We start from the raw sequence: 12,835 nt of genomic DNA, 5'->3' as shown, positions 1-12,835 counted from the left end.
GACCAATCAGAGATTTATCAATGACACTATAGAGATCGAAAGAATTACTCAAAAGATGAGTAATCCAATCAACCAAACTCCCATTCAAATTGTTCAAAAAATTGTTGATTTGAATGGGTTCCTTCACTATAATTAGCTCAAGAAGCAGAATTCCATAGTCATACACATCCCTTTTAACAAAACCCAACTCCCAAACACCATTGTCTACAAAAGAGCTATTGCTTGAGTCAATGTCATTTGAATCAATGAACATCATCCCTTCAGGACTAGATTTTTTTGCCCCTCCAAAATTTGATAGCTTGGGCACAAAATTCTTATCAAGTAAAATAGAGTTTGAACTCATGTTAAGATGGACTACTCTGAAATCCCACCGTGGTGAAGCCATGCCAAGCCACTAGCTATCCCGATTGCAATTTTAATCCTCAAAGGCCATGCCAAGATCTTATCAGTGCCTTCCTTTGCGTGTAGCCAATCATAAAGATTGCCATTTGATATATATTGGTACACTAGAAGCTTTTCCTTCCTTTCTCTGCAAAATCCCAAGAGGGGAACTATGTTATTGTGTCTCAATGTACCCAGTGCCAATAGCTCACTTATGAATTGTTTTTCAAATGATTCAGAGCCATGTAACCTCTTAACTGCAAGGAGTGAACCATTTGGAAGAACTGCTTTGTACATCACCCCAACCTTTCCCATCCCAATGACGTTGTCTATGATGAAATCATCAGTTGCCTCACTAAGTTTTGTAAAGTTCATTTTAGCAACTATTCCCTCCAACTGAGAATTCTGTGGATCAAATAATTTGCCACTCTGGATCAGTACAAATTTGAAGTTACCACAAAATTTATCACATGGATGTTTCTTCTAAGGGGCTGTATGATTGCATCATTTTGATCCTTATTTGACGTACCATTTTGATAAGTCTTGAACTTAAGGGGAAAAAAAATAATGAAAAAAGGAGACTATATTTTTTTTCGGAAAACTAAAAAAAACCCCTATGATTTTCTTGTAAAACTGCAGTTGTAGGATTACATGTTTTGATGAAAACTATCATGGGGTTTTTTATATTTTCCGAAAAAGTTGAAACAAGGAATTGAAAGAAGTTTCAAAAGTAACTTTTTGGTCCCTTATTGCAGGAACCCCTTAGTTTGCGACTGATTAACTTGATCAGCTTCTTTATTCTCGTTCTTAGTACTCCTTTCCTTTGACAGTGTCATCTTCTTATCCGTTTTCCTTTCATTCATGCAAACCACATAATGGGACACAAAAATAGTCATTACTGAAATTGCAGAAACCACATAACCAACTAGAAACCCACATTGGAATGAAAAGTCGAATTTCAGTCCACGCTTTTGAGTTGGACAGGGTTCTACAGGCTTTCCACAAACGTTCTTATTGTTAGCAAAGCTCTCAGCTGTAATCGTGGTACTGCCAAAGACAGGGACTAACCCTCACAACTGATTGTTAGAAACATTAAGGACATTCAAACGATCGAGGTTGTCAATTTGGGGAGGTATTTCTGTTGGGTGCACGTGACACCCTTTGGATTCCAGCACACACATTTTGTCAAAGCTCATTTATGAGCTTGTTCCAAGAGTCTTCAAATTCAGCTTTCTCATTTATTGAGAAATGACCAAGACTTGTGAGAAGTCTGACTTCTCTTAATGAGAAGTGATCCTAAGTGTGTTGTACACACTGAAGAAAAAGAAAAGAAAGAAAAAAAGGCCATTCGGCCAGTGTGTGTGACAGAGAGAAACACACAGTGAAGAGCTGAAGCAAGAGAGAGTGACGTAGGACAACCACACTAACAATAGAACAAAAGATAAACCCTAGGAGTCAGCACCTAAGGGCTGCTTGGAGTCAGCACCAAGCAAACTGGAGTCGGCACCAGTGAAAGAAAACACACGTTTATTTTTAATAATTCTCAAAACTGTCTTACAATAATCTGAAAAATTGTTTAAATAGCCAACAATAAAAACCCTAAAGAAACCCTAATCATTAAATGTTCGGGCTTGCTTAATTTCAAGCCCAATAACTAGTATGCTCCATCCATAAGGCCACAGGCTGGGCCGTCTTCTTTTTGCTCTTCCTCCTATACGTGTGTGTAATTGGGGGCTTGTACCTCGTGTCCGCACCAACTCCCCCCGGGTGAGAAGAACTCGACCCCGTCGAGTGGAAATCTGAAGAGCTCTGATAGTACTCCAGCAAATCAGGATCCAGTCGCAATAGCTCATCTCGAGTAATCCATGTGCAATCAGAATCTGGTCGCCCTCGCCACCGAACTAAGAAACGGTGAACTTCTCCATCCCTGGTAGAAACAATCTGCTCATCTAAAATAGCATCAATAGATTCTTTATGTGCATAGGGCAAATTTAAGGGTAAAGGAGTGGGAATAGGGGCATCAATAGGATTAGGCAAAGACTCATCAAAAGGGGTATCAGGAATAGTTGTGGGGCTTTTATAAGCAACTAGATCCTCAATATTAAAGGAGGAGCTAATACCATAATCATGAGGGAGGTCAATGACATATGCATTTGGGCCCATTCGTTTCAATACCTTGAATGGTCCGGCACTACGAGCCTGCAATTTCTTAACGGTCCAGAGGGAAACCGTTCAGGTTGAATCCGAATCATGACATAATCCCCTACCTGAAACTCTGCATGACGTCGATGAGTGTCAGCATGAATTTTATATTGAGAATTACTTGCCTGAATTTTTTTGCGAATCTCATTATGCAAATCATGAATATGTCGTGCAAATGCCTCAGCAGACTCAGAAATCCTAACATGTGGGGACATAGGCAAAAGAGCTAAGGGCTTCCTAGGTGTATATCCATGCACAACCTCAAAAGGACTAGCACCTATAGACCTATTGACAGAGCTATTATATGCAAGTTGGGCTACAGGAAGAATAGAATCCCAATTTCGATTGGCTTCACCCACTAGACACCGAAGGAGGTTGCCTAGACTACGATTAACCACCTCAGTTTAACCATCAGTTTGAGGATGAAATGCCGTGGAAAATTTCAATTTGGTGCCCACTAAATGCCACAAGGTCTTCCAAAAATAACTCATGAAGCGAACATCCCTATCAGACACTATGGTTTTGGGAAGACCATAAAGTTTGACAATCTCATCAAAGTAGAGTTTTGCAATCTTAGAAGCATCAGAGGTCTTAGAACATGGTAGGAAATGAGCCATCTTGGAGAAGCGATCAACAACTACTAGAATGGAATCATGCTTCCTAAAGGTGCGGGGCAAACCTAACACAAAGTCCATACTCACATCCTGCCACGGGTGATCTGGCACAGGTAGAGGTGTGTACAGGCCAGTGTTTTGCTTGCGATGTTTGGCTAATTGACATGTACGACACTGACCAACTATCTTGGCAACACCCCTCTTAAGACTAGGCCAATAGAATTGACGTTCCACTTCCTCAATTGTCTTGTCTCGGCCAAAATGACCTGCCAGGCCTCCCGCATGTATTTCCCAAACTAGGAAATCTCTTACTGAAGACCGAGGGATACATAACTTGTTAGCCTTGAACAAGTACCCATCTTGAAGGGTATAATCATCCAGGATTGGTCATGGGGCATTCCTGAGGCTAGTGTAGAGGTCCCCAAAATCGGGGCATGACTCATAATCATCCTTGAGTCGTTCAAACCCAGTAACCTTAACACTCATGATGGATAACAAAGACACCCTTCGACTTAGTGCATCAGCAGCCTTATTCTCAATTCCCGCCCTATGCTTCACTACAAAGTGGTAGCGCTGCAAAAATTCAACCCAACTACCGTGCCTAAAATTTAGCTTCTTTTGGGAATGGAGATAGCGCAAAGCTTCATGATCAGAGTAGATAACAAATTATCGAGACAACAGGTAATGGGGCCAATGCCAAAGAGCTCGAATAATGGCATAAAACTCTTTGTCATATGTGGAGTACTTTTGCTTAGCGTCATTCAACTTTTCACTGAAATAAGCAATTGGGTGACGCTCTTGACTAAGTACTCCCCCTATACCAATACCTGAGGCATCACATTCCACCTCAAAAGGCTTGGTAAAATCAGGGAGACGCATGACAGGTGCCTCAGTCATCTTTTGCTTTACCTCATTGAAAGCTTTAGCAGCAGCTTTAGTCCAAACAAACTCCCCTTGTTTCATGCAGTCAGTGATGAGGGACATAAGGGTACTAAACCCCTTGATGAATCGGCGATAAAAGGAAGCGAGCCCATGAAAGCTTCGAATTTCATGGATATTTTTGGGCTCGGGCCACTCCACAATCGCTTGAATCTTTTGGGGGTCGGCAGAAACTCCCTCAGAGGACACTATGAAACCTAGGAAGACGACTCTATTAGTGAAGAAAGAACACTTCTTGAGGTTGCCATATAGACTCTCCTTCCTAAGGGTAGTACAAACTTGAGTTAGGTGGTCTAAGTGTTGTTCCCTAGACTTACTATAGATGAGGATGTCATCAAAGTACACAACCAAGAATTTCCCCATAAAAGGCTTGAGCACTTGAGTCATCACTCTCATAAAGGTACTAGGAGCATTGGACAATCCAAAAGGCATCACCATCCACTCATATAACCCATCCTTCGTCTTGAAGGCAGTTTTCCACTCATCACCCGAATGAACCCTAATTTGATGATAGCCGCTTTTTAAGTCTATCTTAGAGAAGATTATTGCTCCAGCCATCATATCTAACATGTCATCCAACCGGGGGATAGGAAATCGATATTTCACAGTGATCTTGTTGATGGCACGACTATCAACACACATCCGCCAAGTTCCATCTTTTTTTGGAGTTAAGAGTGCAGGGACCGCACAAGGACTCATGCTTTCACGGACAAAACCCTTCCTAAGTAGTTCTTCTACTTGCCTTTGCAACTCGGCATGCTCTACAGGGCTCATCCTATAATGAGGCAAGTTAGGTAGGGCCGCTCCGGGCACAAAATCTATGGCGTGTTGTATGTCACGCATGGGTGGTAAATGATCGGGGAGTTCCTCAGGGAAAACGTCCTCAAATTCCTGGAGCACTAACCTCACTTCTTCAGGTTGCTCCTCACTGGTCTCTCCACGTAGTTCCCTGGCAACTAAGACAAACACAATGGACTCTTGAATTGCTACCCTTTCAAATGCCCTCGGACTTATGATGTTCAAGCCTTTCGCCTTTGGTGCCTCTGTCTTCTTGCTCATGCCAATTGGCTTGGGTTTCAAAGGAGTGAGCACAATCTTCTTACCTTCAAACATAAATGAGCAAGAATTGGATCGCCCATGAAGGGTGACATCTAGATCATACAGCCAAGGTCTACCTAAGATGATATGCCCTACATCCATGGGAATCACGTCACACCATATTTCAGCCTTGTAGGTGAGGAATTGAAGTGGGACAACACATCTTTCTTTTATGGCTATGGAGGAAGTATCCACCCAAGAAACTTTATATGGGTTGGGGTGTGGGGTCAATTTCAAGCCTAGGCGGGAAACAACGTTAGAAGACACTGCATTAATGCAACTTCCACTATCTATGATAACTTTGCAAGTTTTGTCTCCACACTTAGTGTAAGTTTGAAAGATGGCACTCCTTAGCCAATCTTCAGCGTCTCTTTGCTCTGCCAAGGCACACCTTACCACATTCACTCTAGGGACACCAAAGTTCTTGGAATCATCAACTTGGGGAGAAATGGCTTTAATGCATGCGAGATAGCTAGGATCATCTTCCCATTCCGCTTCAACATCTTGGGTTTCTTCAACATTCGGATCATACACTAGCTCCTCAACATCTTCTACCTTTTCATCACCCTCTTGAATGACAAGGGTCCTAGAGGGACATCTAGCAGCGATGTGTCCAACCCCATTGCATTTGAAGCATTGGAGGCGAGATCCTAATCTTGAAGGCTCATTGACCACACCTTTTCCCTTGTCCTCTTTTTCTAATGGGGTGCTATTGGGGTTGACTTTAGGGGGTAAGGCAAGTCTAGGTTTGCTACCAAAAGGTTGAGGGTTGGTGGGAACACTTCGGGACTCAGAACGTCGCCAAAAGATAGATTTAGATGCTAATTCACAATTCCTAGCGAGGTCATATGCTTCACTTAAGGTAGTGACTCCACGGGTGATAATCTCGCCCAGTAGGTTAGCATTTAAACCTTTCTTAAACCTATTGAGTGTGACAACCTCTTCCTCGACTATTCGAATTCGCCTCTTGAACTCCTTGAACTTTTCTATACACTCAGTCACAGGAGCAGTGCCTTGCCTTAGGCGATCCCATTCCTCAAGGAGGGAGCTCCTATAAGTTGAAGGAAGATAATTCCTTGAGAGTGCACCCTTCATCTCAAGCCAATCAGTAATGGGGGGCTCATGTCGTCGCCTAATGCTATCCTCAAGGTCCTCCCAGAAAAGGTCGGCTCTTCCAACTAACTTCATCCTAGCATACCTCACTTTCTTATTCTCAGCCCAATGGTAGTAGTCAAAGAATTTATCCATCTGACGTAACCAATCAGTGAAAACCCATAGGTCCAGGCAGCCGTCAAAGGTGGGTGCCTCTATATTTTCCTTGAACATTCTATCATCATAATCCCTAGGGTCATTGTGATTATAGTGATCATGTTCAAAGTTTGGAACCCTATGAAAGTAACCGTGGTGACTTTGCCTAAGCCGGTTACCTCCTTCATGGTTAACGGTCTCTCTTTGAGATGCTTCAATTTGATCAACCCTATCAATTAAATTACAGACACTTTTTGCTAGGTCATCTATGGTTTGCTCTAAGGAGGACCTAGACTCAGAAGTGGATTGATGTTCAGAGTTTGACATGATGCGACCACTACGTAAATGCATGCACACTATATTTATGAATGCAATTGAGATTCACAAAAGTTCAAGTAACCAATTCTCAATTTAAAATTAGGGCCAGGCAAGAGTGCATGTGAAGAAATTGCAGTCAAGTAGTGACAGATTTCACAATATTGAGAGATAGCCCAAATAAAGTCAATTTTCAATAAGCTCCACAATTAATAATGAGGATCAAATATTTCAAGGTTTCTCTTTTTTTTTTTTTTTTTTTTTTTTTTTTTTTATAATGGGTACAAAGCACAAATAATAAAATAGCTAATTTGGACACAAAACGGGTAGGCCAATAATATATGGTGGGATATGCACATAAAAAATATAAAGATAATATTTCAATGAGACAAAATTGAACCCACCAAAAGAGAGTAAGAGTTGTACCTAGTCAGTGGCCAATCTCTTTGCACTGGATAGTCAAGTAAATGGATCTGACTTGGATAAGTGGACCTGTGGAGAACAATTTAAGGCCCAATACATGCAATGGGCTCACAACAACAATACTTACCTTTTTTCTTTTTTTTTTCTTTTTTTTTTTTTAAATGAAATATAATAAAATACAGTTCACGGACTTAAAACTTAAGTGGCTACAGACTGAATAGAAACTAAAGAAACAGACAACGAACTCAGGACTAAAAGAAAAGGAAAAAAAATTTCTCTGCGATGAGAGTCTTCTGCCGGTGTAGGAGACTGATGGCGGCGTGAAGGAAGCACAGACAGCGGTGGGTGGCTGCTTTTCTCAGGTCTCGGCAGCGGCAGTGGCTCGTCAATCTCAGCAGCGGCAGTGTTCTTCGATCTCAGCAGCGGTGGGTCAACAATGGGTTTTGGCGGCTGGGTCTTGCGGCGGTGAGGGTTAATTTCTGGGTACCGGCGGCCGGTGGTTGATGGGCTTACGTGGGTCACCTTCTTCTCTTCTGTTTTTATTTTTTATTTTTTATTTTTTATTTTTTATTTTTTTATTTTTTATTTTGGGTTTGTGGGGTGTGGGTTCTGTGGTCAGAGGCGGGCACGGATGGTGGTCACCGGCTTGGGAGGCGTCACTGGCTTCTCTGTTGGCTTGGGGATGAAAAACTCATGTGGGGCTGCGGGGTATACACGGATCGCTGGGACTGGTTTGGGCTTGTTCAAGATTTCATGGGGCAAATACTTGAAAGGTACTGACATATTTGGCTGGCTTGCTCTTTTGATGGTTTTGCTTTCTATTGGTTGTCTACGGTTATGTTGTATGGACCGGAAGTTTGCTCTGATACCAAAACTGACGTAGGACAACCACACTAACAATAGAACAAAAGATAAACCCTAGGAGTCAGCACCTAAGGGCTGCTTGGAGTCAGCACCAAGCAAACTGGAGTCGGCACCAGTGAAAGAAAACACACGTTTATTTTTAATAATTCTTAAAACTGTCTTACAATAATCTGAAAAATTGTTTAAATAGCCAACAATAAAAACCCTAAAGAAACCCTAATCATTAAATGTTCGGGCTTGCTTAATTTCAAGCCCAATAACTAGTATGCTCCATCCATAAGGCCACAGGCTGGGCCGTCTTCTTTTTGCTCTTCCTCCTATACGTGTGTGTAATTGGGGGCTTGTACCTCGTGTCCGCACCAGAGAGCCATTCGGCCATTGTGAGAAAAACACAAGTGAGAGCTTCAGGAAGTGTAGTCCGAAAAGATAGAGACAAACATAGTGAGAGTGTGAGAGAGTGAAAAAGAAAAAGGAGACATTTTCTTTGCACAAGTTACACACAAGGAAGATAAATTGGTGGAGTTCTCATAGAATTTTTGAGTGCTACAACCATGGAGAGTTGAAGTATTCAGAGGAAGATTTTGCTATTGGCTTTGTGGTGAGATTGTATTTACTCCTTGAGATTTATTTGTTGTATATCCAATTTATTGTGGACTCAAGTTTAGCATAAACTTGATAGTTGTAATATCTATTTTAGTGGATATTTTTCGAAGTTGCCCCGTGCTTGCTGATTTTTTTTTTTTTGGTTTCCATAATATTGCTATTGCTTAGTAGTTATATATTTTAATTCACACATAGACATTGAGGTGATTAGGATTTTTCCCCAACAAGTGGTATTAGAGCTTTTGGTTGCTTGGGTTCGACTGTCTTGTGTTGGATTAAATGGAGAATATGGCTATGAATACTATGGTTAAACTCTCGGCATCGAATTATTTGATATGGAAGCCGATGATGGAGGATGTCCTTTATTGCAAGGATTTACATGGCCCAATTGAGGGTGATAGTGCCAAGCCTAGTTATATGTCAGATAGAGACTGGGAGAAATTAAATAGAAAAACTGTTGGGTGTATTAGACAATGCATCAATGTCAGTGTTTTTCACCATGTGTCTCAGGAAACAAATGCAGAGGCTCTTTGGGAAAAATTAAGGAGTCTTTATGAAAGAAAGACAGCTCAAAATAAAGCTTTTATTGCTAGAAAGCTTGTGAATTTGAAGTTTAAGGAGGGTAAGTCCATTGCCAAGCACCTTAGTGAGTTCCAAGACTTGGTTAATCAGATGGTTACAATGAAGCTAGTAATAGATGATGAGTTGCAAGCTTTATTGCTGCTGAGTTCCTTACCTGAGAGTTGGGAGACTTTGGTAGTGTCACTTAGTAATTCCGCTCTGAATGGTGTGTTACAACTTGCCATAGTTAAAAATAGTTTGCTTAATGAAGAAACTAGAAGAAAGGATATAGGCAAGGATATTGCACAGGCTCTTGTCACAGAGAACAGGGGGAGGAGTAAGAGTAGAAGTTTTAAAGGGTGAGGTAAATCTAGAAGTCGGTTAGAGTCGAAAGGAAAATTCAAGTGTTTTTATTGTGATAAAGAAGGTCACATAAAAAGGAATTGCAAGGCTTGGAAGAACAAACAGAAAGATGATAAAAGTAAAAAAAAAGGTTGATGATAAGAACACTGCTGCTATTATAGTGTTGGAAGATGAGGTCCTAGCCATAGGACAAGATGATTGTTGTATAGTTTCAGATCCTTATGTTGAATGGGTGATTGGTTCAGCTGCTTCTTGCCATGTCACTCTAAGAAAGGAGTTATTCACTTCATACAAAGCGAGAAACTTTGGGAGAGTGAAGATGGGTAATGATAGTTATGCGGACATTGTGGGAATTGGTGATATTTGTGTTAGGGCTAACACTGGATACACCTTGATTTTGAAGGATGTGAGACATGTTCCGGATATTCGCCTAAATTTGATTTCCACTCATGTTCTTGATAAAGAAGGCTATGGCAATTATTTTCATGATGGAAAATGGTGGCTTAGAAAAATATCATTGGTGTTTGCTAGAGGGAAGATTTGTTGTACACTTTACAAGACATAAGTAAAGTTGTGCAAGGATGTTGTTAGTGCAGCTTAGGAGGATTCTTCGCCTAACTTGTGGCATAGGCGGCTGGCTCATATAAGTGAAAAAGGGTTGTAGATTTTGGTAAAGAAGTCTCTCATTCCCTTTGCCAAAGGTACATCACTAAATCCTTGTGACTTTTGTTTATTTGGTAAACAACATAGAGTTTCATTTAATATACCCTCTACTAGAAAACCCAATGTATTAGATCTTGTTTATTCTGATGTATGTGGTCCCATTGATGTTGAGACTTTAGGTGGCAGTAAATATTTTGTTACATTTATTGATGATGCTTCATGAAAGGTGTGGGTTTATGTTTTGAAAACAAAAGACCAGGTATTTGAGCACTGATAACAGAAGTGAATACACATCTAATGAATTCAAGAGTTACTGCTCCGAGAAAGGCATTAGATATGAGAAGACAGTTCCTGGTACCCCACAGCAAAATGGTGTGGTAGAAAGGATGAATCGCACTATTGTTGAAAAGATCAGATATATGTAGAGAATGGCTAATCTGCCTAAGTCATTATAGGGTGAAGCTGTTGTGACTGCATGCTACCTAATTAATAGATCTCCATCAGTTCCTTTGGGTTTTGATATACCAGAAAGAGTATGGACAAGAAAAGATGTTTCTTACTCTCACTTGAAGGTATTTGGGTGCAAGGCATTTATACATGTGCCTAAGGAACAGACATAGAAGCTTGTTAGCAAATCCACTCCTTGTATATTTGTTGGATACGGAGATGCAAAATTTGGCTACCAGCTATGGGATCCAAAAGAAAAGAAGATGATCAGAAGTCGAGATGTAGTTTTTCATGAAATGAAAACTTGGCAGACTTTGAGAAAATTGAAAAGCCTAAAACTACAGTTGGAGGTGTTCATGATCTTACACCTACTTCTTCTTCCTCGCATAACGCCACAAATAAGGAAGAGGTACAAGATGAGAATTAGGGTGATGAACCAACTGAATTTGATGTTGATGAGCCAGCAGGTGTTGGTGATGATGATGTGACAAATACAGATGGTGTTAAGCAGGGGGAGTAGCCTCCTCCACTAGAGATGGTAGAACCTCAGGTGAGAAGGTCTACTAGAGAGCGTCGTCCATCGACTAGATACCCCACTTCTGAGTATGCTATGATTACTAAAGAGGGGGAGCCAGAAAGTTTTTAGGAAGTACAGTCTCATAAGGATAAGCAGAGTTGGCTGAAGACTATGCATGAAGAGATGAATTCTTTGAACAAGAATAAGACTTATGACTTGATGGAACTTCCTAAAGGCAAGAAGGTATTGAAAAACAAATGGGTGTTCAAGCTAAAGAAAGATGGTGACAAGTTAGTGAAGTACAAAGCTCGATTGGTGGTTAAAGGTTTCAATCAGAAAGAAGGGATTGACTTTGATGAGATATTTTCTCCAGTAGTCAAGATGAGTTCCATTCGAGTAGTTTTAGGATTAGTAGCTAGCTTGGATCTTGAGCTTGAGCAACTTGATGTGAGGACAACTTTTCTTCATGGTGATTTGAAAGAAGAAATCTATATAGATCAGCCAGAGGGATTCAAAGTGAAAGGGAAAGAACACAGGGTTTGCAAGTTAAAGAAAAGTTTGTATGGCTTAAAGCAAGCTCCAAGACAGTGGTACAAGAAGTTTGACTCATTCATGGTGGGTCACGAGTACACGAGGACAAATGCAGATCATTGTGTGTATGTCAGAAAATTTTCCAATAGTAAATTTGTTATTCTTCTGCTATATGTAGATGATATGTTGATAGTAGGAAAAGATGCAAGTGTGATTGGAAATTTGAAGAAGGACTTGTTCAAGTCATTTGATATGAAAGACTTGGGTCCAGCAAGGCAAATTTTGGGTATGCAGATTCTATTTGATAGGAAAGCTAAGAAGCTATGGTTATCACAAGAGAAATATATTAAGCGGGTTCTTGAAAGGTTCAATATGAAGCATGCCAAGCTAGTTAGCACACCTCTTGGTTCTCATTTCAAGTTAAGAAAGAGATCTTGTTTTTCATCAAAGAAAGAGAAGGGAGACATAGCATCAACTATTTATTCCTCTGTAGTTGGGAGTTTGATATATGCTATGGTTTGCATATGGCCAGACATTGCTCATGAAGTTGGTGTTGTTAGCAGGTTCATGGTTAATCCTGGTAAAGATCACTGGGAAGCGGTGAAGTGGATTTTTAGGTATTTGAGGGGTAGCTCTAAATTGTGCTTGACTTTTGGTGATTCTAAACCAGTTTTGGAGGGTTATGTAGATGCAGGTTGGGTAGATGACCTTGATGGTAGGAAATCTACATTGGGGTATTTATTTACTTTTGTAGGGGGAGTTGTATCATGGCAGTCAAGATTGCAGAAGTGTGTTGCCTTATCTACACCTGAAGTTAAGTACATTGCAGCTAATGAAGCAAGTAAAGAGATGCTTTGGTTGAAATGGTTTCTCCAAGAATTGGGTTTGAAGCAAGATGGGTATCTAGTTAATTGTGATAGTCAGAGTGCTATAGACTTGAGCAAGAATTCTATGTACCATTCACGCTCGAATCACATTGAGGTGAGATACAATTGGTTGAGACAAGTTGTTAAATAACAGTCATTTGAATTAGAGAAGATTCACATAGATGAAAATCCAGGTGACA

At 40.6% G+C, this 12,835-nt stretch overlaps 2 protein-coding genes across 2 annotated transcripts; both read right to left on the bottom strand.

Moving 5' to 3' along the window:
- Positions 1 to 354: 354 nt before the first annotated feature.
- LOC126702853 (probably inactive leucine-rich repeat receptor-like protein kinase At5g48380) lies at positions 355 to 2,544 on the bottom strand. The gene is made up of 3 exons (XM_050401717.1): positions 2,123 to 2,544; positions 1,164 to 1,428; positions 355 to 810 (listed from the first exon to the last, which is right to left on the bottom strand). The coding sequence occupies exons 1-3, from the start codon at positions 2,542 to 2,544 to the stop codon at positions 355 to 357; spliced, it is 1,143 nt and encodes a 380-aa protein (XP_050257674.1).
- Positions 2,545 to 3,584: 1,040 nt separating this feature from the next.
- Positions 3,585 to 6,809, bottom strand: LOC126702850 (uncharacterized). The gene is made up of 2 exons (XM_050401715.1): positions 4,025 to 6,809; positions 3,585 to 3,838 (listed from the first exon to the last, which is right to left on the bottom strand). The coding sequence occupies exons 1-2, from the start codon at positions 6,807 to 6,809 to the stop codon at positions 3,585 to 3,587; spliced, it is 3,039 nt and encodes a 1,012-aa protein (XP_050257672.1).
- Between the last annotated feature and the right edge of the window lie 6,026 nt (positions 6,810 to 12,835).

Source organism: Quercus robur, chromosome 10, assembly GCF_932294415.1.
Source record: "Quercus robur chromosome 10, dhQueRobu3.1, whole genome shotgun sequence".
Taxonomy (NCBI): domain Eukaryota; kingdom Viridiplantae; phylum Streptophyta; class Magnoliopsida; order Fagales; family Fagaceae; genus Quercus; species Quercus robur.
This window is presented reverse-complemented; position numbering and strand designations above follow the sequence as displayed.